Below are 27,842 nucleotides of genomic sequence, written 5' to 3'. Positions count from 1 at the left end.
AAATAAAAGTACTTTTCCTGTCTGTAACAGCAGATATTATCAAGTACTTAGAGAACATTCTTTCTAAACACCCAATCCCACTGCATCCTGCAACATGAGCATCAAGGTCACCTGTTTCATGGCAGTAAATGAGGCAGGTAACACATTAACAATCCTTATTAAAATATTGCTGTGGTAGACAATGATTCTTATTTTATAGTCAAGAAAAAATTAAAGAAATATAAAGTAAAACTCAGTTGAGCTACTTCTAAGCTAGCTTTTTAAAAAGGGTATATATTTTAAAAATCTTAACCTTTTTTGACTATTTATTTCAGTTTATTACTGTGCTCTAGAAATGCTTATGTAATGCAAAATACGATTCAGTTAAAGTATAATGAGGTGATTAACACCTTGTCTTTTAATTTTGATATCAAGGAAAATGAAAGCACACGATTTAATTTAAGATACTTGGCAGTTACATACCAGCTCTTGCACTTTGAATTACCATACTAATTGTTCTAATAGTGTTTTTTTTTTCATTATCTGCTACAGCCATACACATTGGCATTAGAAGAAAGCCAGTAGATGTGAGACTAGATCAGATCTACACCTCTAGATCTAGAGGACTGCAAAAGGGGTCAGATAATCAGAGTAGATGAAATTAAACTCAATAAATCTGAAAAACCCCAGTGGAGAAGAATTAATTTGTCTCCCTTCATAACTTTGATCTGACAGTTCAAGAAGCATTTCAGGTCAATTATATTAATAGAAAGTGGTTGAGTGAAAAGATGTTAATGATGATCCAGAGCTAATTAGCATAGCTATTTTCACTCCGTCTTCTACAATGAGAAAGGCAGAACATAGACACAGAATCAGAATTTGGTTTTGATCAGTGATGGAAATTTGCAAAGGACAAAAGGATGTGTGCAGCAGCTTAGCAGCTTTTAGTGACAAGCTCATACACTACAACGAAAACCAAAAATAATCACAGAAATTTATAATAATTTACTACACGAGATTTAGAAGGGAAAACTGAAGCAAAACTGGAATGATAGGGCCATTCCCAATAGCTGTTATTTCTTTTACAGAGATCTGTTCTATTTCATTCCTTGCTTTTTTTCACATCAGCAAAGTTTTCTGGAGATCTCTGTATCTCTCAAGCACACAGAGGTGCACAGATGGTAAAAGTCATAGAAAGCTGAGAAAAAGTTTTAATAAGAAACCAGTATGACATTATTTAGTAAAGAATACAGTATATTGAAGACTATAAAATTAATACAAGCCCTTTAAATTGATACTTTTTTACAGGCAGATCACAGTTCAATGTTCTAGATGATGTCACGAAGAGGTAGTTTAGCTGTTATTCACTCTCGTATGCTACTGAAGCTATTCTAAGTTCAGTTTCTTTTCACAGTGTACTGTGCAATAAACTGTTTTCTCTATTTCAAATCCATAGTTGTTCAAATCTGGATACTTACACAAGAAATATGATTTGGAACCACAGCCATTCATAGCCACGAAAACCTCATACCTGTGTGTGTTCCGATGCAAGCTTCCAATTGAATTGCTTCAAGTAAATCACCTCTTGATGAGTGTTTTAATGATGCTTATTCCAAGTGTTGCATCTGTTCACCATACCTACAAGTCTGACTATTATGAAGATTATACATTACCGTGTAATTAAGCAGCAGTCATGAATGATGCTGTCCTCCACAAATATGCCACTCTCTTCATCTGTTTTGATCAGGTGACCAGCATGGTACCAATGTACTTCAGTAGTATTGTCAACGTATGTTGCAGTACACTGAAATGGCAAGCGGTCTCCATGGAAAACCACTTGTCTTTGTGATGGGATCAGTTCAAAAAGAGGAAGTTCCAGTGGCCCAGCTGCAGGGAAAACAAAATAAAACAATAGGAAACCCCCACTTCACAATTAATTCCCCTTCTTATTGAGTGAGCTAATTCTATACAATTCTACCCTCCTAGATTCTTATATTAAAGTATTAATATAGAAGATATGACCACAAACTGAAGTCTTATCATGTTTTGAATTATAGAGATGACATTTCATTCATTGGTGTAAGCCCAGATAATTATAGGATTACTAGATTTACTCCAGAAATTTGATACACAGAATAATTCACAGTATTGGTGAAGTTGAAAAAGATTTCATAAGATGCTTCAGTCCAGCTCCTATTCAAAGCATGATGATCTATTCAGAAAAAAAAAAAAAAAAAAAAAAAAAAAAAAAATCAAAGAAAACATGCAGCTGTTTATAGAGGAACAGTTAGCATTTATAAAACCACTTCAGTGCTACTGAATGAAATTCCCACTCTTCTCCAGAACTATTTTTTTCTCACTCTTGAAAGACTAAAGTGTGTTATATGCCTGACATTTGGATAATAATAAGGCTAATAATGAGAGTCATTTTTCCCCTGAAGTTCAGTTGTCCCTGTGATTTGTCATCTATTTCTTTCTGCCTTTCCAAGTCACCTTTGCTACCTAGAGGTTTACTCAGTGCTAAATATTTACCTAAGTAGATCTTTCTACTTTTTAATAGGGGAGAACATTTCACCATGTTTATTTTCTCTATTTAGTGTCTCCAGTCTTTCCAAAAAGACTTGCTAATAAGCAAGTCTTACAAAAAATAGCTGCCATCATCACATACCCAAACATAATTTTTAAAAAAAATAGCGTTGTAACTTTGGAAGTCATATGTATTTTTGGGACTGATAAATGTCTGCTAATTTCACAGATCTGATAATGATTGAAGGCTATACCCTTCAATCCTATAGTATCTGTAGAGACTGAATCTTTTGACAGCATTTGTTTTCTTCCATTTTTATTTCTAGATCCTGAAACTACCTTAATACAGTTTCTGTAAAATATTTTCTAAAATGCTATTTCTTTAAACTGGTGGTATAACATTTTAATGGAATATTTTAAGAAAAGTAGCTAAACAGAGGCTTTGCGTCTAAAAAAAAGAAGATAATCTTCTATGGGATAATAAGGAATAAAGGAGAATCTTATTTTCTATTTTTCTTATATAATCTCTTCAGGCTAGAGAAAAAATTTCTACCTCTGATATTCTGTTATCATCGCACGAAATTCTAAAGGTAATAAAAACACTAAGGAGTCACATACGTGACTCATGAACACACTGCCATGATCATCTCACTAAATAATTCCTAAAAGTCAATGCTTTCACTTTAGCCTACAATGCCAAAACAATCCATCACTTTATAACTTCACTACTGCAATCTCAGACAAAATACTTCCAGTCTTGCATCCTATAAATCATAGAAATCACAGAAGCATAGAAAGTTAGGGGTTGGAAGGGACGTTGAAAGATCATCTAATGCAACCTCCCCTCCCAAAGCAGGGTCACCTACAGGAGGTCACACAGGAACACACCCAGGTAGGCTATGATTATCTCCAGGGAAAGAGACTCCACAAACCCCCTGGGCAGCCTGTGCCAGTGCTCTGTCACCCTCACAGTGAAAAAATTCTTCCTAATGTTTATATGGAACCACCTATGCTCCAGTTTATAACCATTGTCCCTTGTCCTATTGTTAGTCACCCGTGAGAAAAGCTTTACTCATTCTCCTGGCACTCACCCCTTACATACTTACAAATGTTGATGAGGTCACCCCTCAGTCTCCAGTTCTCCAGGCTGAAGAGACCCAGCTCCCTCAGCCTTTCCTCATAGGTGAGATGCTCCACTCCCTTAATCATCTTCTTTGCTCTGTGCTGGACTCTTTCAAGCAGTTCCCTGTCCTTGAACTGAGGGACCCAGAACTGGACACAATATTCCAGATGTGGCCTCACCGAGGCAGAGTAGAGGGGGAGGAGAACCCCTCTCCACCTACTAACCACCCCCCTTCTAATGTACCCCAGGATGCCATTGGCCTTCTTGGCCACAAGGACACATTGCTGGCTCATGGTCATCCTTCCATCCACCAGCACCCCCAGGTCCTTTCCCCTCTGCTGCTCTCCAACAGTTCAGTCCCCAGCCTATACTGGTACCTGGGGCTGTTTTTTCCCAGATGTAAGACGGGGATGTTAAATTTCTCCAGTCTGTCCAGGTCCCTCTGAATGGCAGCACAGCCTTCCGGGGTGTCAGCCACTCCACACAGTTTTGTGTCATCAGCAAACTTGCTGATAATACACTCTATTCCCTCATCCAGGTCATCAATAAGTATATCGAATAGTACTGGTCCCAGTACTAACCCTCCACTGGAAACAGACTTCCAACTAGACTCCAATCCTTCTACCTTGATGAGGAAAAAGAATTTTTAGGCTAGATCTTCTTCTCTTTTATATTTCTTCTGTTTTCATTTAAGCACCTGTCGTCATTAATACCTATCCAGCCTACAGGGTTGCCAGTTGAAAGGTCACCCTTCCACATTTGCACCAACAATACGTATCTCAAAAATCTATTTTTCTGACAAGTACTTCAACAATTTTTTTCCATTTCTCTACTCACCATTTAATCTTCCTTAAACTATCTCTGAAAAATCTTTTTTTGGCCATGATAAATAGAGATGAACTACACCATGCCTAACCAGATTGCAAGCCGTAACCACTGATTCTACAGTTGCTAAAATTTGTGGACAACCAGTAGGGCTGGTTCTTCTCCTTACTCAGCATCCCACCCTAACACTCTTCTTTATTTCATATGTTGTCTTTGGAACACTTAAATTGTGAGAAGCTGCAGCTATAAACTTAGCTTTGAACCCTTGATACTTGATTTAAATGTTAAATAGTATGTTCAGCACCAGCTTTGAATTAACAGTGAGAGGGATCACTTCTGCTTTTTTACAGAGTAAGAATGCTGGCCAGCATAACATGCTGGAATTGTACAGGAGAATGTGATATTGCTGACCAGTAGAAACACACAGAGAATCCTCTGTGTGATTAAGGGGTGAGCTGCTATCTACTGAAATGTTTTAAGTCTGCTTGGACTATAGAGACCAGGCTTCAGAAATCCCTTCTTACTTTTGTATACATCCTGTAGTTTATCTTCTGATTGTGCCTAATATTTGTGGACGTTGATGCGTTACTTAAAAACTATTGAAACATATTTACTATTTTGATACGATACTTGGCTGCTAACTAAAAGAAGATAAGTAAACCAGATTATTAATTCATACATCCTGCAGACATGGTGTCAGTCATTTAGATTAAAGGATTTTACAAGAAGATGGAGAGAACCTCTCTCTCCAAAAGGCTGCTATCTCTGTGCTACATTATGAAGTCAATTATGAAATATAAGGAAACTTATGGTGTGAAAATTTAGCTATAAATTAATTGAATGATTCTAAAAATAGAGTCAAGAAAAATTAAACAAGTATAACAGCAATATACGCTCCCCACAGAAACAAAATATTTCTCATGAATACAGTAATTTTTAACTGAGGATATTGTATTATGTCAGATGTTTTTATCATGCAGTAAGTGACACATTCTTTCATGAGTCTGGGAGGTAATAAGATTGTGATCCACAGTATCATATTTCTTAAGTCAAGCTAAATAACTTGGCTGGCAGATGGATGCTCTGTACCACTATCACTTAGGAATTTATGTCTGCCTTTATAGTTGGTCTCTAACACTCTCCTGCGATCAGTCATGCTGCTCAGTCTTAGGAATCACCAAATCCAGAAATGGAGTGGAAATTAAGTGTTCTGTGTAGATTTTGTCAATTAATGCTCAGAAATTACTGCATCATATAAAAAAAGGAGAAAATGATCCTTTGGTAGACACGTATCACCAAAGTACTAATTTTCCTTTTCTTTACAAATCTTTATAAGTGCCAAGAAAGATGCAAAGTGAATGAAATGTACCTATGACTTACCATTAGGCTAAGATTTCCTCCTGATCTGCTCAGTCCTTTGAAAATGTACCTATTTGGATTGCTCAAATTGACAAATAATGCTACAAACTCATTTTCTAAGTGAAACTAGTAAAATTTCATTGGATTATGACATTTGCAGACCATGGAAGGTGCACCTAAGTATTTCTGCAAAACATCTGCTTTTAATCTCTCTGATGCCTACAAAGAATTATTACCACAGCTAATCTTCAGTTGTTTCCCAAGGATAATAATGATTTGAAGGACTGAAGCTGGTTCTGCAACTATTGCTCATGCAAAAGTTCCAGCTGACTTCAGTGATACAGCTCACAGATACAAGGATTAACTGCATCAATAAGAGTTTCAGGATTAGGGCCAATACCCTTTATCCTCAATGGTTATAAAATGATTGTATAGTTCCATCATCAGCAGCTGAAAATACTTATTTTAAATCCATAATCCAACAGTCCTTCAAATTCAGAATAAAAATGAAAATATTTACTAATGCTGTACACGTTTTCAACCTTGACTTTGAGAATACAGGAAAAAGTAAGAAATTATGAAGGTATTTGGAATTATTTTGGCATTGATTTGACAGCACTTGAAATAGAACAGCTCTGGCAAGCACATCCCCACACAAGAAAAATCTCTGATTATGTGATTACTAAAGACCAGATATATATTTATCATCTGAAATGCTCATATTATGTGTGCTTGTGTGTCAGATAAAACAACCTCATGAGATTAAAAATAATTTACAATTTACTATCGTATTCTGGGACTAATTTAGTGAGATTTTATTTAGTTAATTTTTACATATGAAAAATATTCCAAGATTCTCTTTCCAAGACAATCCACTGTGCTGCCCTCGAGTTTGGAGCCAGCATTAGCACTTATAAATGAAAGGTACGACTCTTGCATAGGCCTTTAGATCAAGGGCTAATTAAGTGTTTTACAGTCTTTATCTGTCTTGTCTCTCTAGTCAGCACTAAACCATGATTGCAGCCAAGCACACCAGGATTCACTGATTGCAGCATGAATCTAAAGGTCTAACCCATCATTAATTACATCTTTTTTCTTTATCTTTCACTTTGCAGCAGAAAAGGGTTTTGTTGACTGAAGATCAGATTCTTCTGTGATCCAGTCTTTTATTTCAGATCAGCTCTAGACTAGAATACTGAGGACACATGGAGGAAGAACCAGTTTACACAAATAATACTGAATTAGAATATCACTTGAGTACTTCTCACAGAAAGTACATCTTTGCACATTTTAATGCATACAGTGGCTCAAGATATATATAAAACTGAAAATATAGAAACCATTTAAAATAACCATTAGCTAAAAGAGAAAAACAGCAAGGTACGCAAGCTCGAAAGAAATCTCCGTACACATGCCCTTAGTATCTTTTTAAAGCAGTTTATCTCACACATGCAAGTTAAATACTTTGTCTTTTCCTTTCAAGTCAGTTCTTGAGTTTGAAAATGGTTTGTTTTTTCATCTAATTTTGACCTTTTTTTGTTTACTGTTTTAAAAGATATAAAGAAAAAGAATGTGAAGGAAATACTCTTGTCACTGGACATATATGGAATGTAAGTGCTTGTAAAATACATAATATAAAATTCACCTTTAACCTGTATTTTAGTTACATTTTAAATACAATATGATCATGTTTAGAATGTATGCACTTCTAATGAAAGGACATTACAGTTCTCTGGGCTAATGATCAAAACCAAATCTCTAAGCAGAAAAGCTGGCCCATGCAGTAGATTTGACTAAACACTGCAGAGAGTTGGCTAGTCATTTGGCCAACATGACCAGCACCAGGCACTGGAGACACAGTCAGGGAAAAATTAAACTATGTCTTCCCTTCAGCCATGTTTATTGCATTTTCTTCTGCACGACCTATAACCCGGGCAGCACAACTCTCTACAGCTAAATAGCTACTATGTGCATATTCCTGATTACTGTACTAGTGCATTCTGCTGTTCACTTCACCATAAACGCAATTTTTTGCTTTGCTATGCATTTGCCAGCCTTCATTTATTATTGGCTTTATTTATTATTGGCAACTTGTAAACAGTCAGACCTGGGAAAACCCACACATCACTCCAGGTTGTCCACACGTAAGTGCACTCCCAGTATACACTTCTGCCTCTTGGTTGAAAATTCAGTTTGCTACAGTGCACCACAAGCTTTTGGGACAGAAAAATAAGCCAGAGCTCGGTGTTTCACTTCTTGTTAATCACTTGATTTATTGTATTGCCAACAGGCTTTTTAGTTGAACTGGGTGTGCCTACAGAGTGTGGCACATCCTGCAGACAAAAGTGAGAGTTAGAGCTCTATTATTTGTATACAATCTCAGTGGGAAAGAAATGTGCATGGAAAGCACAGTGGGGGGAAGCTGGAAGTGAGGAAAAGTAAAGAAACTGGTCCAATAAAAAGGAAGGGTGAGGAAAAACAAACTGAAAAACATGAGTTGAACATTTGATTTGCTGACACAGCAAATTGTATCTGTTCACATTTACTCAATGTAGCAGAGAAAGAGAAAGATCTAAATTGCTCTGAAGGCCAATTCTGCCAAGAACTGGAGGTGCTGGCACACCAAAGCCAGAGTGTGTATTGCAAAATTTGCTGTCACTAACAAAAGGCTTGGTGCAGAAGGTCGCAGACTGAGCCATATGCAAGGGAAGTTAAGAATGAATACAGAACTGAAGCCAAGTTTTGGTTTTAATAAAAGCCTTGCCTAGCCTCAATTTCAATGTAACAGCAAGAAAATACAGATGCCAACATGTATTAAACACACCAAAATAAGATAATTCTTTTGGCTTTTACCATATTCATTTATCCCTCACAGAAAAAAAAAAAAAAAGAAAAAAAGTAGAGCTTCTGTTTTTTTAATAGCCTCTTATTTCCACCAAATTCAGAATGCTGGCAGGGCAAGGCATATTCCACACCATTTTATCAGTCTTTTTCACCCTCATACATGCTTCTTGGACAGGAAGATAAAGTAGATAGTTTTTAGGGTTTTTTTTTCAGTATCTCATAATTAAATCAAAGCTTTATGTTTGTTCTGCAATATTAAGTGCTACACTGAAATGGTAGCTACTAATCAAAGAGCAAGACTTCAGACACGTACACTATTTTACTCTACATTACAAATGTATTAACTTTTACTCCTACAAACTTCTGCAAAGCAATCAAAGCTAAGAAAAAGAGGCAGAAAAGGCATATGTCTCCTGAGTGAGCATTGCCAAGTCAGTGGACTGAGGCAATGATAGGAATGTAGATGCTGCTGGAGGGAGCTGGAGAGAAGTAACAAACCCAGGATTTATCCTGAATTAGTTAGAAGTAGGGTGGGCCTAGGCTGTCATAGTCTACTGCTGGTGGTGCTTCAGTTACCTGGATTACCTAACCTCATAAATATGCCCCATATCTACAAATCAGAAGACTAAAGTCAGTGCAGTTGTGCCAAGAAAAGTTAAAATCACAGCTCTGGACGACAGCACCACTGAGAACCACTTAGATTCTGTAACTCCTCAGGCTTATTGAAATATACATCAGTGCAGAGATTAAGGAAACAAGATGAAAAATGTACAATTCAAATCTAGTAACTTTTCACAAATCCAGCTCATACAGATTCAGCCACCACTCAGCAGGTGGATGACAAGACCAGCTACGACAAAGTTAAATAACTTGTCTGGGGTCCATTTGGTTATATGCCACATCCCAAAATTTGAAGACTATGACATATTGACAGCTATGGTATTGGCAGATTCATCAGCACAAAATCCTTCACTGGCAAAAGTCAGAAACCATTACTAGAAAGCTAATTTTGATTACTCAAATTATCCTCATGGCAAGCAAGGCAGCAGGCTCATGGCTACCCACACTCATTACAGCTTGCAGTTAATAAAAATGGCTGAGCAGTGGCAAGGATATAGTACCTAGCTCTACAAAATATACTGATTAACTTTATATATCTGGAAAGTGCAGTGGCAGCACTCATCGTTCCAAACCTTAAGTGCTACTAGCCACCTTCTTTTTATTTTCATCTCATTACTACACACTCAGAACACAGAAGCATGCCAGCAGGAAAGTCTCAAGAGTGGCAGTGATTGCCCCTAATTGCCCAGAGTCCAGCAGGCTGCATGAGTACCTATCTATGCTGCAAGAATGCAAAACGAAAAAGAAATGTAAAAGTCATAAAAGATCCTGAACAAGTGACAGTTCTGTTGAAGTAAGAATTCGTCCCTGTAGTTGCATGAAATTTTGCCATTCCAAACATCTCTCAGTCCAGCTGAGTGCTAGAAATTGCACCTCTTGAAAGCCATTTCTATACATACATTAAGTAAAGTGCTGTATGATGAAATGTGCAATAAAAATGTGAAATATCTCTATGGTATACTCCACTTAATTAGAAGAGAGGATGTTAGGATGGAGGCTTTATAAGGAACTTTCCCATGAGAACTAAGATTAATTACGCCAAACCATAATCAGTGGTGCTAACTGGACAATATTAACAGAGGCATGGCAAAGAAGCTTACATAATTTTGTTTAGGAATTATCAGGATAAATTTAACTCTAGTTATTTAATGTTCATGTTAACATGTTAAGAATAATGAATATATCTTCTGGGATACACCATGGGTTTTAGTCTGTTTCAGCATTGCTTTGCTCATGAGCAACTAGCTTTTGGAGATGGATAGTCAAGTCTCCAAGGGCAGAAGTTCTGAAGATTAAAGGAGCTTCATTTTGCTGATATTCCAATGAATACATCTTAGATAAGTTTCCCTGTAGTTATTCTACATGCTTTTCGGAACAAACAGGCAAAGACAATGCAGAAAATCAGACAAAACCACGTATTAAAAAACACTGATATAGTTTAAGAGTAAGCAAAGGGAAGAAAAATTTGGTATATATACAGATCTAGACTGATGAGATTTCAGGGGTGAAAAGTTCTGTTTAATATATTTTCATGTGTGAGCACAGACACAAGAAAATACATAGTCGTAAAACCTCATCCTTTAGCTTTCTTAAATGAACATTTTAATAATTCTGTTACTAAAGAGATTAAATAATAATGTTTAATATTAAATGAAGGACACTCTATTCCCTTCCCTTTTTTTTTTTTCCAGTTTGAGGCTGATCTTATTGGAATCCTAGAATTTGGACCCAAAAGGTTAAATCATTGCCAGTTTCATAAAACCAACTGGTTATCTATTAAAAACTTTGATATTTAAAATGGGCCAGTTAGATAGAAAATTAGTCTACTGCATCCAGCTGTGAAAAACAGATATCTACAGTTACATTTTTTACTTACTGACACTCCAATATTACCCATATTTTGTTATTAAAGAAAATCATTAATTGTTAACATTGTAAAATAGAAATCATTGCAAGAGGATTTGAGTGCAACTAGTTGTATCACATTGCAAAATGTCATCCTGAGAAAGGTTACTGATGGGAATACTCTTATTTTAACATAATTAGAACTAGCCATATGATTAGGCACTCCCTGTAGAACTGGAGCTGAAGTTTTGATCCTGCCTATTCTTGAAGACAGTGGTGCTCCACGTGAATGCAGCAGGCTATCTGCAGGCTGCCAAGAAACCGCAGGACTGGTATCTAAATCTGGATAATTAATCTATCATTCTTTGTACTTGAGATTTTCAGTTTAGTCAGTTACTACATACTGGAAAAAGAACTGCACAGTTCAATATTTAGATTGTGATGACATAGTAAGAATAAATTGTAAGTGAAGAAAGAAATGGTTGCAACAATAATATTAAGCCCATCCCTAAATTTAAGTGAACAACAAGGGAGACCTAAAAATTTTTTGAATACACTAAGACAAATAAATTATGACAAAATTTTAACTTTGTATTTGTCATTGCAACATATTTCATGTAGGAAAGGAAACTTCTTAAAAACAAGTTTGGTGCATATACAATTGTAATTTTAATGCTCAATCGGTAATATAGTTAATTTATTTTTGTCATATAAAAACCACAACTTCAAATCTCATTACTTATCCACTAAGCCTAGCACAAAATGTTTGACAGCATTAAAAGTGAATGCAGAATGAGGCTGAATGCATTCAGCTGAATTCAGGGTTAAATTTAAGTGGTGAAAAAGTCTTTTTTAAAAAATAAAATCCCAGTATTAATCTATTTTTTCTATTTTAATATCTAAAAGTACCTGCCTCTTTTGAAGTTCTTACTGTTGAACTGTGGAAGCAGACTTAATCTGCTAGGGATGAAGTGAAAACAGTGTGCAAGTACATCAGATAAAATTATGAGGACATTTTAACATATATAGCATCTAAAATATTGCTATTCCACCACTGCTGAGAAAGCATTCAAGGCCACACTGTGTTTTAAGAACATATGTCAAGAAAAAAAATCAGCTGTTTTAAAAAGCAAAACTTCTTTATACAGGAAGTCTAGAAAATAAAATGTTCTCTTTTTTTCTCTAAGGTATTGCTCTAATTGATTTTAAATGTCTTGAATGTTCTGAATTTTTGTAGTATTTTAGGTAAGATAGAAAAAAAAATTACTTATGAAAACAGACCAGGGCTTGCAGCCCAAGAGAAATATGCCTTAATGTTCTGCTGATATTAAAGCATGAGAAATACAGATTAGAAAATGGGATGGTAGGTAAATAATGATTAAAGTACTTCATGCCTTTCTATGTAAGAAATTAAACCTTAAAACATTCCAGAAACCTCTAAGAGCACAAGTAAAAGTGCATAAACAATTTTTTTTTTTTTTTTTTCTTTGCACCAGTTCCAGTGTGAACAGGTATGGAGCATCAGAGCAGAAAGTGCTTACAGTTTTACCTGACTCTGCTCTTTCAGAGGATGAATACTCTAATTCCCAGTGCAGTAAGGCAAACTACAAAAGACAAGGTGCTGGTTAAGTACAAGCAATTCCCTAACAACTATAACCCCTCCCTCCCAATACATTATTTACACTTTTTATGAAACATTTAATGAATTGTATTGTAGAATACAGAAGCTAGAAAAGAATCTGTCCCTTTGATTTGTATCCCTCCTGTTGAAGTACCACACCCTAAGCAGGGAGTCTAGTATCCTCCCAAAATAAAAAAGAACATTTCACTTTTATTTTCTGAGTCACAACTTGCTAGTGTAACTCATTAACACTTTAAACCAGACAGTTTACAGAATTCAGACGTTGAGTAATAATTCAAACACTGTTGGACACTCATAACTTGTAGATATTACCTTCCAATCTTTCTCACATTTCTAGTAAGAAGGATTTTTATTCCTCTGTAGTGTTAATACTTTTCTCAGTAGACAGCCCCCTAAGGCCCACTAGGGCCACAATTCTCTTCACCACAGAATCACAGGTTGGAATGGCCTCAAAGATCATACAGTTCCAAACCCCTTATCATGGTCAGAGACATCTCCTGATAGATCAGGTTGTATGAAGCCCCATCCAGCATGATTCTGAACACTTCCAGGGATGGGGCCTCCACAACCTCTCTGGTCAACATATTTCAATGTTTCATCACTCACACAGTAAAAAATTTCTTCCTAACATTCCACCTGAATCTACCCTCTTTCAGTGTGAAATTGTTACCCCTTGTTGTATTGTTACATGCCCTTTTTAAAAGTCCCTTCCTAGCTTTCTTGTAGAGTGGCTTCAGAGACTGGAAAGGTACAACTAATGGGTGCACTATTCCTGGACAAAATACACATTTTTTCATAATACATACTTGCAAAAGAACATACCAAAACAACCCCTCTAAGGTGAAGAACACTACAGTTGATTTTCATGAAGGTAGAGCATCCACAGTAACAAGAGAATTCAAAATCAGCTTCTGGATACTCAGAGACTGAAAAACAGGCTCCTGACACCAGGGAGGCCAATCTACCCTCATTGAAGTAGATGAGACACTCCATAAAAGCAGATGCTGTCTCAGCCATGTTAGTTCAAAAAAAGAAAATTTGCCATTGCCATGTGCTTTGCATGTTATAATTCCACCATATTTTCCCTGGAGATTATGTTTTAAAATTATTTTATCTATAACATTTGACCTTATAGTTCCTTACTCTGGACATTTCTTGACTGAAATCCTGTATGAAGAACAGGCATTCATACTGGCTTTGCTAATTGTCCCCCTTTGCCCTCATTGGCTGTAATCATTGCAACAACATGGGGGTTTTTGGAGATCTGCATAATATAGGTAAATAAATAAGGCTGTATGTTAGGAGTTCTTTTACCTATTACACTACAATACTATGCTCTAGCAGTTCAACACACAAGGAGATTTTCCCTCATTCAATACAACAGAACAAAAAAGCAAGTTGGAGACAGAAAAATTTGGTACAGAGGCATAATAAAGATACAAGTAAGCAATTAGCTTCTTCCAATAGAAAAACTTCTGCAAGCTTTGCATCAACACAGATAGAGAAAAGGCATAAGTGATGTTTTCGAGGATTAACCTCATGAAAGGCTCAGACAGATGAGCTCGGATAACATGGCCTGAAAGCCATTGCAGACAGAGATTGCTTTAACAGGCTCACTGACAGCCTGCAATTGCAGCAGACTGCTAGGAAAGGTAAGGACAACACCAGCAATGGGAAGGCTGACGTGAAAAAACCAGCTTGTTTGCAAATGCTGTGATGAGGTGATGCTATGTCTAAATATCAGCCTCTCTGGATGACTAGAGCAAAGTGACTTGAAAAAAACCAAGGCACCTCTCTACATTTAGAGGCCCAGAGAACTGATAGGATACTACATCTAGTTCTTTTAACCTGTCTGCAAGTCCATGCTATAATATGATGACCAAGATTAGGACAGTAGACTACATAAACCTGAAAAGCTACTGACACCAAATCAATCACTAAATCAATCCACTCTGAGCACAGGAAAAAGCATAATGATAAGAAATGAAAATCTAATTTATTATGTATAAAATCCCTTAAACTCTAAACAAACAAACAAAATTATCAATTACTTATTTATAAACAACTGTAGAGGAAAAGTATATGCAAAAAGTACTATATGTAGAAGACCTGTATGGGAAACAGCATTCTGTCCCAGGAGAATCAGACAATTTTCTCTGTGATGTGGTGAAAATAAATAAATAATAATATCTTAGGGCACGATAACATTATCTTTCTATTTTGACCTTTGCGATATTTTTTTTATAGCTCAGGAAATATATGCATCATTTTCAGCCAAATCATTTATGTAAAGAATACTGATACTGTGTCAACTATTTTCTAAACTTCAAATAAAATCTAACTGGGCGTGATAAGAAAGTCAGCATGTTTCCAAACATCTGTACTGATGAATCAACATTTTCTAACAGAAAAAGGTTTCATCAGAGTTACATGTGAATTGTAATTTGCAGAAGTGAACTTTTACTACTTAGTAGCTAGTTCAATAGCATCAATGCAGCTTTGAGACTTAGAAACTAAATTCTAGTATTTCACTCATCAGTGTAAATAATCAAAGCTCAGCTTTAAGACCAATCCTTCATAGCCCCCTCAGGAAAAAAAACCTCATACAGGTCTTTTCTGAGTGAAGAATTTGGCCTACAGAATCTATTTCTGCTGCCAGCTTGTGCATAGCAAAATCACAGACTCCTCTCAGACCTCAAGTGGAATTTATAGCACTACCATTCAAGAAAATGTAATTTCCCTCCTGTAAATTGCATGAGTTTAATTGGAAACCAGGGAGAACAGTAACAAAGCCCTGTGCTAAGCCAGTATCATGATCATTTCTCAGAAAGATATTATGTTTGTACCATAATTCATGTCAGTCCCTCATAATTAAGACAGAAGTCAAAACTATCTTACCATCAAACCAACTTTTCAGCCTTATTTCCAATATCGTCAAATATTGCTTTATAGCCAAACATTTTTGAGGATTAGACATTTCTGTTAAAGAAATTTAAATAGCTCTTATGACTTTGGGTATTTTTATACAAGCTAATTTAAATAAACATTTAAATAAGCACAACCTTGTGAATTCTCAAACTACGCACTTATTTAAATTAGCTTGTATAAAAATACCCAAAGTAGGCTTTTAACAGGTTTAAATGGATGACTACTTTGACTATCATGAGTTATTAGATGTATGAAAAAGATTTGCCAGAAGGAAATCTGAAACATGACTTATTCTCCCATGAAAACATAGAATAAATCTAAAAACTGATAAGCAAACAACTCCCTGTAGCTATATGTCCTATTAGTAAACAAAGTACCAAATTTTGAGAAATTGCTACAAATTTCCCTGTAAAATTCACATGTGCATATTCATTGGCAACCTGGAAATACCAACTAGAAGTCCTTAACCAATTCTTCTGACCATTTCAGCATTCCCAGAAAAAGAAGTATTGCTGCAAAATGGATCTCTGTGAAGATGCCCATTCTGGGTCTCTATAAAATGGCAGCTTGGTATTTGAGAAGTATTGCAGGTTTTAAAACATTCAGTAATCCAGGGTATGGGAAATTTCTCTGCTTTCTGCTTACATGAGTTCACTCCTTACTAGCCTCCAGGTATCTCTGCTTAACAGTTCATCTAGTGGACCATCTATAGCTGATATTCACATCTTTTCACATCTGTCCCAACATGTAATTGTATTTGCTTTTAAAAATAAAAACTTTTTCTTAGTACTCTAGTCAACTCCTATTTCCCTTCTCTTTTAAATGTGTTACACATATCATTCCTCTCATAGTTATTAGGAGTGTGTCTTTCCTTTTTTTTATGTAAGTTACTATGAAATTCACCATCCCAGGGATTTTCTGTCCTTCAAGAAAGTTAAAAGTTTCAAAGATTCTGTGATTAGTTCTATAAATCTCTGTAGAAATCCTTGGTCTCATGCAGTATACAATGTAGAGCTACCATCAGGGATTAATGTTTTAAATCCCTAATTACATGTTACCTAAGACAGAGACAGGACAGTGGTTTTCTTGCAACACACACACACACACACAGACACACACACATTGTGTGAAATAAAAAAAACTGTATTTTTTTCCATTCTCTTTCAATCTTAGCTATATTTTCAGTATCATAGATGGGAATTTCTTGTACCTATAAGGAAATCAGATTTATTACTCTTCTTATTTTTTCAGCATTGTTTCTGTTTTTTAGTATTTTCTCTGGGTTCCACTAAGTTTGTAATGTTAAATGAGTGCAGCTCACCACATATCAGCTGGTTCTCCTTCAAGTTACGAAATGACAGTCCTTGTAAAGCACTGGGATAAGCACAAACCGTTTCCTCCGCTATTCGAACTGAAGCATTTCTGGCCCATTGCAAGACCCACTTGAGATTACAGTCACAAATCAGTGAGTCAGTGTTGAAATGTCTAGAAAGGCAAAGAAAGATCACAACTGGTATGTGCAGTTTTCATAAACAGATTTTCTTCTGTTAGATTCAAATTATTGAACTCCAAAGAGAACTAATTCTAAGTAGATGCTTAACTATGGATGTATAGTTATAAAGACGAGTAATACATATTGTCCCACTTTTAATGACTTACAAGACATCATGCAAAAATTCTGGGTTTGGTTATAGAACAGCATTGCTGAATTAAATTGGAATATGGGCTACTGTAGAAAGCCATACTCTAACACACTTTCACTTAAGAACTCTTCTAAGTAGAGACGTCACCATGAAAGCATCCAGTATACAATATTAAATCTTGGAGAGATAAATTTAATAGAAAAATTATTGGGAATTTTTTATTATAATTGCAGGAAAAACACTTAACATTAGCATGTTTGTGTATTTAGAGCTATTACATGATGTGATGCATGAAAACATTGAAAGGTGCAAGATCATAAAGGACAGAAAAACCAGAGATGCCAATATGAATGGCTAGACTAGTGTAGTCAGGAATGGGATTAACCTGTCAGCACTACCCATTTCACCAGCACAGGTAAGAGATGGCAGCTCATTAATAGTGAGACAGACATGGATAACAAAATACTGCATATTTTACAATTGGAATGAATTGCTAGAAACAATCCTGTTTGAATTCATACTCAACCCTGCCATGTTTATTCTAATGTCTTTCTTAAATATGTCATATTTCTGAACATAAGAAATGATACTCACAGTGCTTTTAAAGCTAGAAGCTCAGAAAAAAGTCCGTTCATGAGAGTTGAAAAAATATTCCCTGACAAATTTCTAGAAAAAAGGAATTTACAGTTATAGCAAATACAAGAAGAAAACCAAATTGTTATAGAATATGATTTTCCAATGCTCATTAAGAAATTCTGCTTTCTTGACAACAGTAAAAACATATTTAAATTTGCACATTGCTTTTTCATAAATTACAGCAATTTTCAAAACAAATCATACACAGCAAGTATACATAAAATTCAATGGGTATAATAAGACTATTTCCACATATTAGAATAGGATTCTAGAAGAGAATATTCTAGAATTCAAGTGAAAATGCACATACAATTATTAATGAGTCAGACCTATCAGTACTATCTTTATCATACATATAGAAGGCCACTTCAAGAAACAAGAACTGTAATAATTTAGTAATACTCAGAAGAATTTGAACAAATTCCTTAAAACAGTAATAAGTTTTCAAAGCAACTACACAAATAGTTTTATTACAAAAGACTTTACACAAACTGATTTTTCCCATCATCACATTAAGGGCATTTCCATTTTAAATATCATTTTACTATTTCTTGTGTCCATGGATTAGGCTGAATCCTTGCAAACATATTCTTAATTTAGTCTAATTTAACAGTATTACTCTGCCAGTGCATTAATAATATAACATGTAAATGCTTAGTGTTAAGTAATACTTTTTTCTTCCATACCAGTAAACCAAACAATTCATGCAGTATCCAGATTAGTATTTCATACCATATGAATTATCTACTTTTGAAATACATTCCTTTCTATCCAGTCTCTGAAGCCTAGATATCTGAAATCAAAGATGCTGTACTACAAAATTTCAAGTATCAGTGAAATTTCAAGTCTCTTCACTAGATCTTCATTGTTATATAAAAAATGTAGGCTGGCAAACAAAATTGTTTCATTATTTCTAATTAAAAATTACATTTTTATAATGATTTATTTTACTTTTCTTATGACTACAAAGTAAAGAATCTATACTAAACTGAAGATAGATACAAATCCAGATTTAGAGCAACATTTCACCAGTGAGGAATCTACCAAGCTGCAAAAGATCTGAACCAGCTTCAGAAAGAAAGAACAAAAAGATCAAGAACCATACTTAATGACAGAGGACAATCATGCTGAAGGCCAAGGAAGGCAATCTGACAAGCTTTTCGTGGGTGGCAGTCAGAAGGGAGAAATACAGTGGTTTGCTTTTCTCTCTCTCTCCCCACTGCAGTATGACAACATTTCCAATTTGACGTAAATCCCAGCTTTTTCCTTAGCAGGTAGCCAGGCTTCATACAGCAAAACAAACAGAACACCAAGTCTGAAGTTTTCTTATTCCATTTAGACTAGAGGAAGGCTGTGTCTGGTCAATATTTTAGGAAACAGGGAAAAAATGTGTCTTTTCCACAGTCAATGTTCAGCAGTTGTGTTGTAGTTACGTACACCTGACAGTGATGCCCATTATGTGTCTACTGAAAATACATACTCTCCATATGTCCTTCCTAGTCAGAGAATTTTTTTAGTTGGAAAAGAATTTTAAGATCAAGAAGTCCAATTGTCCAACTAGCACGACTAATTATACCTCTAAACCATGTCTGTAGGCAACATATCTACACAGCTTTTAAACACCTTGAGGGACAGTGACTCAATCACTTCCCTGGGCAGTCTGTTCCAATGCATGACAACATTTTCAGTGAAGAAACTGTCCATAATATCCTATCTGAACCTCTCCTGGCACAACTTGAGCCTATTTCCCATTGTTCTACCACTTGTTACTTGGGAGAAGAGGCTGACACACACCTCACTACAAGCTCCTTTCAGGGGGCTGGTGTCTCCATCAAGATATCAAGCCAGAACTGACATCCCCTGTGTTAACCTAAGAATTCCTGACCGCAGTTCCACTTACGGTGTGTAACCGTTTTCTTCAGTGGTCTTGTTAAGTACTCGAATAACAGATTTTCTGACAATTCAGAAGTCAGCACAAAGCCAGCAAAACAATTTTTCAAATTCTTTTATATTATTCTGGAATTTTCCATATTATTATTAATAATTAGTGAACTAATAGCATGGTCACAGGGCTATATAAGTCATAAAGCAATACATTTCTAAGCCCAAGAAAAAATAATTACAGCATCTAGATCTCCAACACTGGATATAGCATCTTGTCTAAAAAAATCTTCAGAAATCTTTTTAAATCAACCGAAAACACACACATTTCTGAACAGGTATCTACATAACTCCACAAATGGCTGGTTCTGTCAGTTCATATCATACATATTATACATTAAAATATCTTCAAATGCATAGTGTTGTGAAATTCCATCACTGCAGGTATCCTAAAAGCTCACTCTACCTCAATTTATAAGGACATTAATTCTGAAAACATCCATATCGCCTTTTTTTAAATATTTCAAACACAACAAATTAACGCACTCCAAAGCTGATAGTACTTACTATGCCATTAACTTACTGCGTTAACAGAGACATGTCCTTTCTGTTACATCACAGGTAAAACATTTTAGCTTTATGTATAAGGTTCTGAACTTTTTTCGCATACCAAATACTGTTGCGCTTTTACAGAAATTAAGTACTTTTGCAAATCTTTAATATACATGAGAAATGCCACAAAAGAGTCAAAAGGAATTAAATAACTCAAAAGACCATTCCGAGGCAAAATATTGGTAAAAGCAAGACTATATGAATATGAAGAATGTTTCACTGTGATAAGCAGTATTAACAAGCAAAAGATTAATATAAAGGTTAATGTAAGGACCTTCTGTGCAAAAAAGACTGGGACAAGAGGAATAAAAAATTAAAGAAAAAATAAAAAGAGGGCAGGTTACAGTGCACATTTTTTGATATTGTTAAATTGAGTCTGTTTGATTCACCATGTTACTAGTTTTGTGCATTATCTTTGGCACCAAAGTCATTAGTTGCTTCAATGACAGCAAGAAAGTCACACAATAATTTATGGTATAATATTACCATAAAGCTAACTGCTGCTGATGATTCAGAGGCAGGATGATGAATATATCAGGTATACTTTAATCAAACAATTGGAATTAAGGAGGAAGTTCTGTTTCAAACCTCCAAAAGGAAGATTTAGCAGTAGCTCATGTTGAAATTTAAGGCCTCAACATTTCAGAGCCTGAAGAGCTAACCTATATGAGGCTAAAGAAACGAAATCTGGTGCATCAGTATAGTGGCACTATCCCAGTATTCCACAGACCTTGATATTTAATTTAAATATAAAGAGAATTAGTATGGATGGCAGCTGCAATACCTAGCAGAAGTATTGCAAACATAATTCTGTAACAAAGCACTGAAACATGGTCACTGAGGGGCCAAAGGAGATTTGGAAGATTTGTTGCATTCAGTTATGTCACTCCTAGTTAGAATTCATCTGCTTCGTCCAGCATAAATACAGACAAAGGATAATATATGAGACAAAAAAAAAAAAAAAAGCTAATATCTTAGAAGACAATAGATCTTCTCTTTAACTGTCTGAGGAACTGTCAGCTGCATCTGTCAAGTGATGTGAAAGCATTTTGGAGTCATTTTCCAAAATACAAATCATCAGATCCAAGAAGGTGTAAAAATTGGAACAGTCTCAAGGAACATAATCACAACTCACTGGCTGCAGTAATTTAAGGAGCTATGTGAAATTTTAGATTTCATTAGTAACTTGAAATTCAATTCTTGTTCACTGAAATATACATCATAACTGCAATGGGAGCACAAGTCTTCTTTCCTGTATTATAACGAGGCTTACAATACTCTGTGGGTTTTTTATGTTTGCAAGTTTTCAAACAATACTAGGTGATACTACTAATTAATTTTTTTCTTATTTCGAGAATCCTGTAGGTTGTCCTGTTCTAAAATAGGCTTCATAAAGCCACCATGCCCTCTGAAGAGTGTGTGCATTATCCCTGAAAGCTCATGCAGTTTTCATCCTTCATTTCAGTGAAGTGTTTAAACATAACTTCACCCTACTCAGTTTAGATATACACATCACATCATTAAACGCACATCATTAAAGCCCTGTCAGCTTGGGCCTAGAGCTGATTTTTCAGCTCTATTTCCATTTTTCAAACTGAATTAGACTTACAAGATAAGGTGAAATGTTATTTGGTTCCTCCTGGTAACTGTGCTTGTAAATGGTATACGAAAACTCCCTCTCTATACTTCTCAGAAGGTTCCTGAAAAGATTTATGTCCTTTGCTCCTTCCAGTGGACTCACGGCTCTCCCTACTGGTTTTGGTAACAGCCTGCAAAGATCCTGCTGTACTTTGTCTCTGCTAATGTAATTCAGCAGAGTTCTAATTACCACAATCAACAACTGCATAAATCAAATCATTGCTCCTTCAGCAATTTAATCCACACTTGATGGTATTGAAACCACTTCCATGTTTAAGCACTTGTCATCTTTTCCTTGGTAAAATTATATACACTGATGTTACACTATGTAAATGCTTTTCCATAACGTTTTGAGATTACAGCTTTCTCATTTCCTAGGAATAACAAGTAAACACAATTCAGAGGAATCAGTGGCAATTAAAAGACGTCTTAATGTATTTTAAATGTGTTTTAAAACTTTGATTCTGGGAAGTCTGTATGCACTTACCACAGGAAAAGAGCAAGAAAGTGCTAGAAAAGTATCAGATGACATCAGCTTGCAGTCAACAATCACCAGCTTTTGGTGAGGCAAACTGAGACCCCAGCTCAAATAATTACTATCAGTGTTATGTCATTACATGAGATTTTTGAAACTGAGAAACAAATAATACCATGTACATCAGGAAACAGCTCCTCTTGATTGAGATTGTGGTGCATTTCACCATTAAATTATCACTAACCCAACAAAAGTAAATGGACTCTTAACTTTTGCTTGCTAATACCTGCAAAAGTACAAGTCAAAACTTTTGACATAGCAATCATGAACCAATGTATTTCAGATGAAAAGTGAATTTAATCTTATATGTTACTATGCTGCTGATTTCCAAAGGACAGACTTCTGAATTAAAAAACAAAACAAAACAAAAAAAAGTAACTAGTAAAGAACTACTGAAATACATGAACTGGGATGAAGGATGGCCCCATTTGTTAAAGTCAGCAGTAGGAAGGCAAATTAAAATTCAAATAATAAAAACAGAAGATAGACTAAATGAATGAAAACCCAAAGCTTATAGCTTAAAAAAAGGGCTGAAGTTTTAAAAAGACCAAAGAAGGAGAGAGACTATAGTGAAAATGAAAAGATTAGTAAAAGACAGGAATTAGAGAGGGACAATGAGAATTACCAAAAATTAAGTTAAACTTTGGAAAGTGTATTAAAACAAGATGCAAACAACACTTAAACTATATTATAAGAAGAAAGGATAGCCTAAGTGCATTTCATTCTCATATTTTCTGTTCTGTTCACTAAGGCCAGTCACTTGGATTGTAGGTATTCATGGGTAAAGCATACACTAAATTCTGGAAATGCTCTTTCACCTACTGTACAACTACTTATTTGCAGATCTAGCTAAAGTAAAAAAAATACCTGGGCAACTAGAGGTCTTCTAGGTTAATTCAACTCACATGAAAACCCTTTTTTAAATGTTGATGGTTTTCTCCTGCTTATGTAGTATTATGTTAGATATATATGAAAATCAGTACATAATTTTCCTTGTCTAGAAAACGAGTAATTTTTATATGATTACTTGATAAATCTTCAACAGATGCATATTTTTTTCCCATTTTTGATTTGCCAACAATTTTTTCCATTTTTCTTTTTTAGAGCTCACTCAGTTACTGCATCGACTACAGCAAGGCCGAATGAACCTATATTACCAGAATCATCATTTTTTCACTGATGCATGGACAAAACATGCATAAAAGCATGAAGAACCTGGCGTTAAGTGAACTTTTGAAAGATAATGGACAGGATAGAAGGAAGGGGTGTGAGACATTCTGCTGTTCTGCAGAAACAAGGCATGTGATTTATTGGCTCAGGAATGTAAGCATGTGAAAATTAAATCTGATAATAATATTGACCAGTCCTTCATTTTGCTAAGAGAGCTATCATACAAGAGGTGAACATTCTTGAAAATGAGAAATCTAGTAATTTCATTAACTAATATTATTCAGAGTGAAAAGTGTAACAAGAACGTGACCTGAGAATTATACTTAAGAAAGGTCTAATTCAAATTTTTGCTATAAAATAGTGCCTCAGAAGGAAAACAATACAGAAAGCCCTGAAATTAAAGTTAGCCCCATCTTGAGGAAAATGTATGTATTTACGTAGGATGCACAAAGACCAGATGCATGAAAATACAGTGTTAATGATAGTGTAGAGGGAACTGGTGAGAATTTCTCTGGATCTATGTGCTCAGAAAAGCTTTGTCACCACTGGGACAGGTACACAGGTCAGCTGAATGAGTAGGGATATGGCAAATCCATTTCACAAAAGGAATCTGCTATGGTGGGGTTTGATCAGTGTGTTCAGCATGTACAGGCGTTCAGTATGTGTACTGTGCCTTTTTCCACAATCTCTGAGATTAGTAAAGGATACAGACTTATACTGCCACACTCTTTCCTGAGTCTTCAGAGAAAGGGGATAGTACAGGCAAACACTGTAACAGAACAAATGTACACTCATTCTAAATTAATTTATGTTCATTTACCATCAGAAGACTTAAGTCCTGTAATTCACTTCTAATTATCTTTTAAGATGGAGTCTGGGAGATTTACCAAAGGAATTTTTAGACACATTTTCCTGCAAGAACAGGGATTTGAACACTTTCTATTGAGGTTGCTCCTAGCATCTAGAATTACCTTCATTTTAAACAGGTGACTTTACAATTTTGACTTAAACATACCTCCTACAGTAATCAGGCTATATAGCCACATGTCCACTGTGCACAACAAAAGGAGATCCAGAAACCTTCAGTATGTGAGCAGGTCATGCCCAATTCGGCAACTCATCTGAGATGCATAAAAAGAGAGGCAGTTTGCACCTGTTCATCAACATGCTATCACGGCTTTTCCCATCATCTTTTCTCACTTGTTTTTATCAAAGAACGTTTGGCATAGTTGCTTCTCATTAATGTGATCAGCAAGCATGCCAGATTTAAGCCTTTTACCTGGTGTCATCTTGATCTTAGGGCAGATCTTTCTAGAATGATTTTCCCGTTTTTCCAAAAAAATAACAGAACTGGCTGGAGACGAAGAAAATAAATTAAGGGATTTGTAATACACTACGATGCAGAATAGGAATTTTATTTCCCATTCAGGAATGAAAACAAATGCAAATGAAGACATGGAACACTCCTGGGTCTGCAAAATGTCCATCTACACTCCAACATTTCCTGTGTCCCTTTCCCAGCTAGGAAGGCTGCAGCCAAATTCCTCATTCCTAGAATTCTCCTATGCTGTACCATACCATTGGCCATTCCTCATTGTCCTTCTCTGAACCTGATTTTGCTCTTCTTTTTCAGATGAGCAGACTGAAAGTGTACACAATACTTAAAATGCAAATTCTTTGCTTTTTTCCCATAGTACAATGGATAGTCTCCAATTTTTAAATAATTTTCCATTCCCTAATTTTTTAAAATTATACTGAGGACTGAGAAGATGCTTTCATGGCATTATCCGCTGTAATCTCAAAACAGGTTTCCTGTGTTTTAATGGTTAGCCCAGAACAGACTTTTTTCTCCCATGCTTGACTTAGTATTTAGCTACATTAAATTTCATCTGTCATTTTACTGCTCAGTCATGGAGTCCTGTACATTACTTCTGTCCTTCAAATTCAACCCTTGTCTCTAACTGTCTGGTTAACTTAGTATATATACTAGCAAACCTTGTCACAGCACAGATTATCTTTTCTGCCAGGTCATCTGCTGCTCACTAAAACTTAACAAACAGCCTGGGTATACTATGATAATCTCATGTCTTCTAAGTGCTCATTCTGAAATTTCTTGATAATCTATTGATCACCAGGCCCTCTGGTATGCTTATGGGCATACAAGTTGAGAGACCATATCCTTAGAGTGTATCTTTAGACCATATTCCAGCACAGTTGCCTATGACAAACTAATGACTCCAGAAGTCATATTTCAACAGTAAGACAGGTTGTCCTGAGGAGAGCTGGCTTCTGGAGCTTATAGAAGGTGACAAGAATATGACCAGCCCCCCTGTAATCCAGAAGGAAACAGTCAGTGACCTACTGAGCTGCTTGGATCCCTACAAGTCTATGAGACCAGATGGAATCCACCCAAGGGTGATGAGGGAGCTGGCAGAAGAGCTCGCCAAGCCTCTCTCTATCATCTACCAACAGTCCTGGCTCACTGGGGATATCCCAGATGATTGGAAGTTGGCGAATGTCACACCAATCCACAAAAAGGGCTGGAAGGAGGACCCGGAAAACTCCACGCCTGTCAGCCTGACCTCAGTGCCTGGCAAGGTTATGGAGCAGATCATCCTGGGGGCAATCACACAGCACCTACAGGATGGACAAGGGATTAGACACAGCCAGCACGGGTTTAGGAAGGGAAGGTCCTGCCTGACCAACTTGATCTCCTCTTCTGATCTGGTGACCCGCCCGGTGGATCAGGGGAAAGCTGTGGATGTGGTCTACCTGGACTTCAGTAAGGCCTTTGACACCATCTCCCACAGCATTCTCCTGAAAAAGCTGTCAGCCCACAGCCAGGACAGGGGCATCTGTGCTGGGTTAGGAACTGGCTGGAGGGCCGGGCCCAGAGAGTGGTGCTGAACGGTGCTGCATCCAATTGGCGGCCGGTCACTAGTGCTGTCCCCCAGGGATCAGTGTTGGGCCCAGTTCTGTTTAATATCTTCACTGATGATTTAGATGAGGGGATTGAGTCCATCATCAACAAATTTGCAGATGACACTAAGCTGGGGGAAAGTGTCAATCAGCTGGAAGGCAGGAGGGCTCTGCTGAGGGACCTGGACAGACTGGAGAGTTGGGCTGATTCCAACGGGATGAGGTTCAACAAGGCCAAGTGCCGGGTCCTGCACTTTGGCCACAACAACCCCATGCAGCGCTACAGGCTGGGGACAGAGTGGTTGGAGAGCAGCCAGATAGAGAGGGACCTGGGAGTTTGGATTGACAGGAAGCTGAACATGAGCCAACAGTGTGCCCAGGTGGCCAAGAAGGCCAATGGCATCCTGGCCTGTATCAGGAACAGCGTGGCCAGCAGGTCCAAGGAAGTGATTCTCAGTGCTGGTGAGGCCACACCTTGAGTACTGTCTCCGGTTCTGGGCCCCTCAGTTTAGGAAGGATATGGAGGTCCTGGAGCAGGTCCAAAGGAGGGCAACCAGGCTGGTGAAGGGACTCAAGCAAAGATCCTATGAGGAGAGGCTGAGGGAGCTGGGGGTGTTCAGCCCCGAGAAGAGGAGGCTCAGAGGAGACCTCATCACCCTCTACAACTCCCTGAAAGGAGGTTGTAGCCAGGTGGGGGTTGGTCTCTTTTCCCAGGCAACTCTCAGCAAGACAAGAGGGCACGGTCTCAAGCTGTGCTGGGGGAGTTTTAGGTTAGATACTAGAAAGAATTTCTTTACGAAGAGGGTGATCAGACATTGGAATTGGCTGCCCAGGGAAGTAGGGGATTCTCCATCCCTGAAGATATTTAAAAAGAGACTGGATGTGGCACTTAGTGGATCAAGGGTTGGACTTGATGATCTCAGAGGTCCCTTCCAACCTAGATGATTCTATGATTCTATGAAGTAGCATGGCAAACAAAGTGTCAAATACAACACCATAAACAGACAGACATTTGGTTTTTCTGAAGCAATGTGTACCCTGAAAATTCTAATTGATCTATAAAGCATAAAAAGAGCAATATATCCTTTTTAACTAGTGTAAGTCTCTTTGTGTGCT

The 27,842-nt window shown here is 36.6% G+C and overlaps 1 protein-coding gene across 1 annotated transcript in view; it reads right to left on the bottom strand.

Moving 5' to 3' along the window:
• Positions 1 to 27,842, bottom strand: part of ADGRA1 (adhesion G protein-coupled receptor A1) — a 241,772-nt gene that overhangs the window by 119,072 nt on the left and 94,858 nt on the right. The window contains exons 5-7 of the mRNA XM_071748609.1: positions 17,930 to 18,001; positions 17,014 to 17,177; positions 1,653 to 1,866 (exon numbers count right to left, since the gene is read on the bottom strand). Of these exons, the coding sequence (XP_071604710.1) occupies positions 1,653 to 1,866; positions 17,014 to 17,177; positions 17,930 to 18,001 (450 nt within the window). The remainder of the gene's footprint in view (positions 1 to 1,652; positions 1,867 to 17,013; positions 17,178 to 17,929; positions 18,002 to 27,842) is intronic.

Source organism: Heliangelus exortis, chromosome 7, assembly GCF_036169615.1.
Source record: "Heliangelus exortis chromosome 7, bHelExo1.hap1, whole genome shotgun sequence".
NCBI lineage: Eukaryota > Metazoa > Chordata > Aves > Apodiformes > Trochilidae > Heliangelus > Heliangelus exortis.
This window is presented reverse-complemented; position numbering and strand designations above follow the sequence as displayed.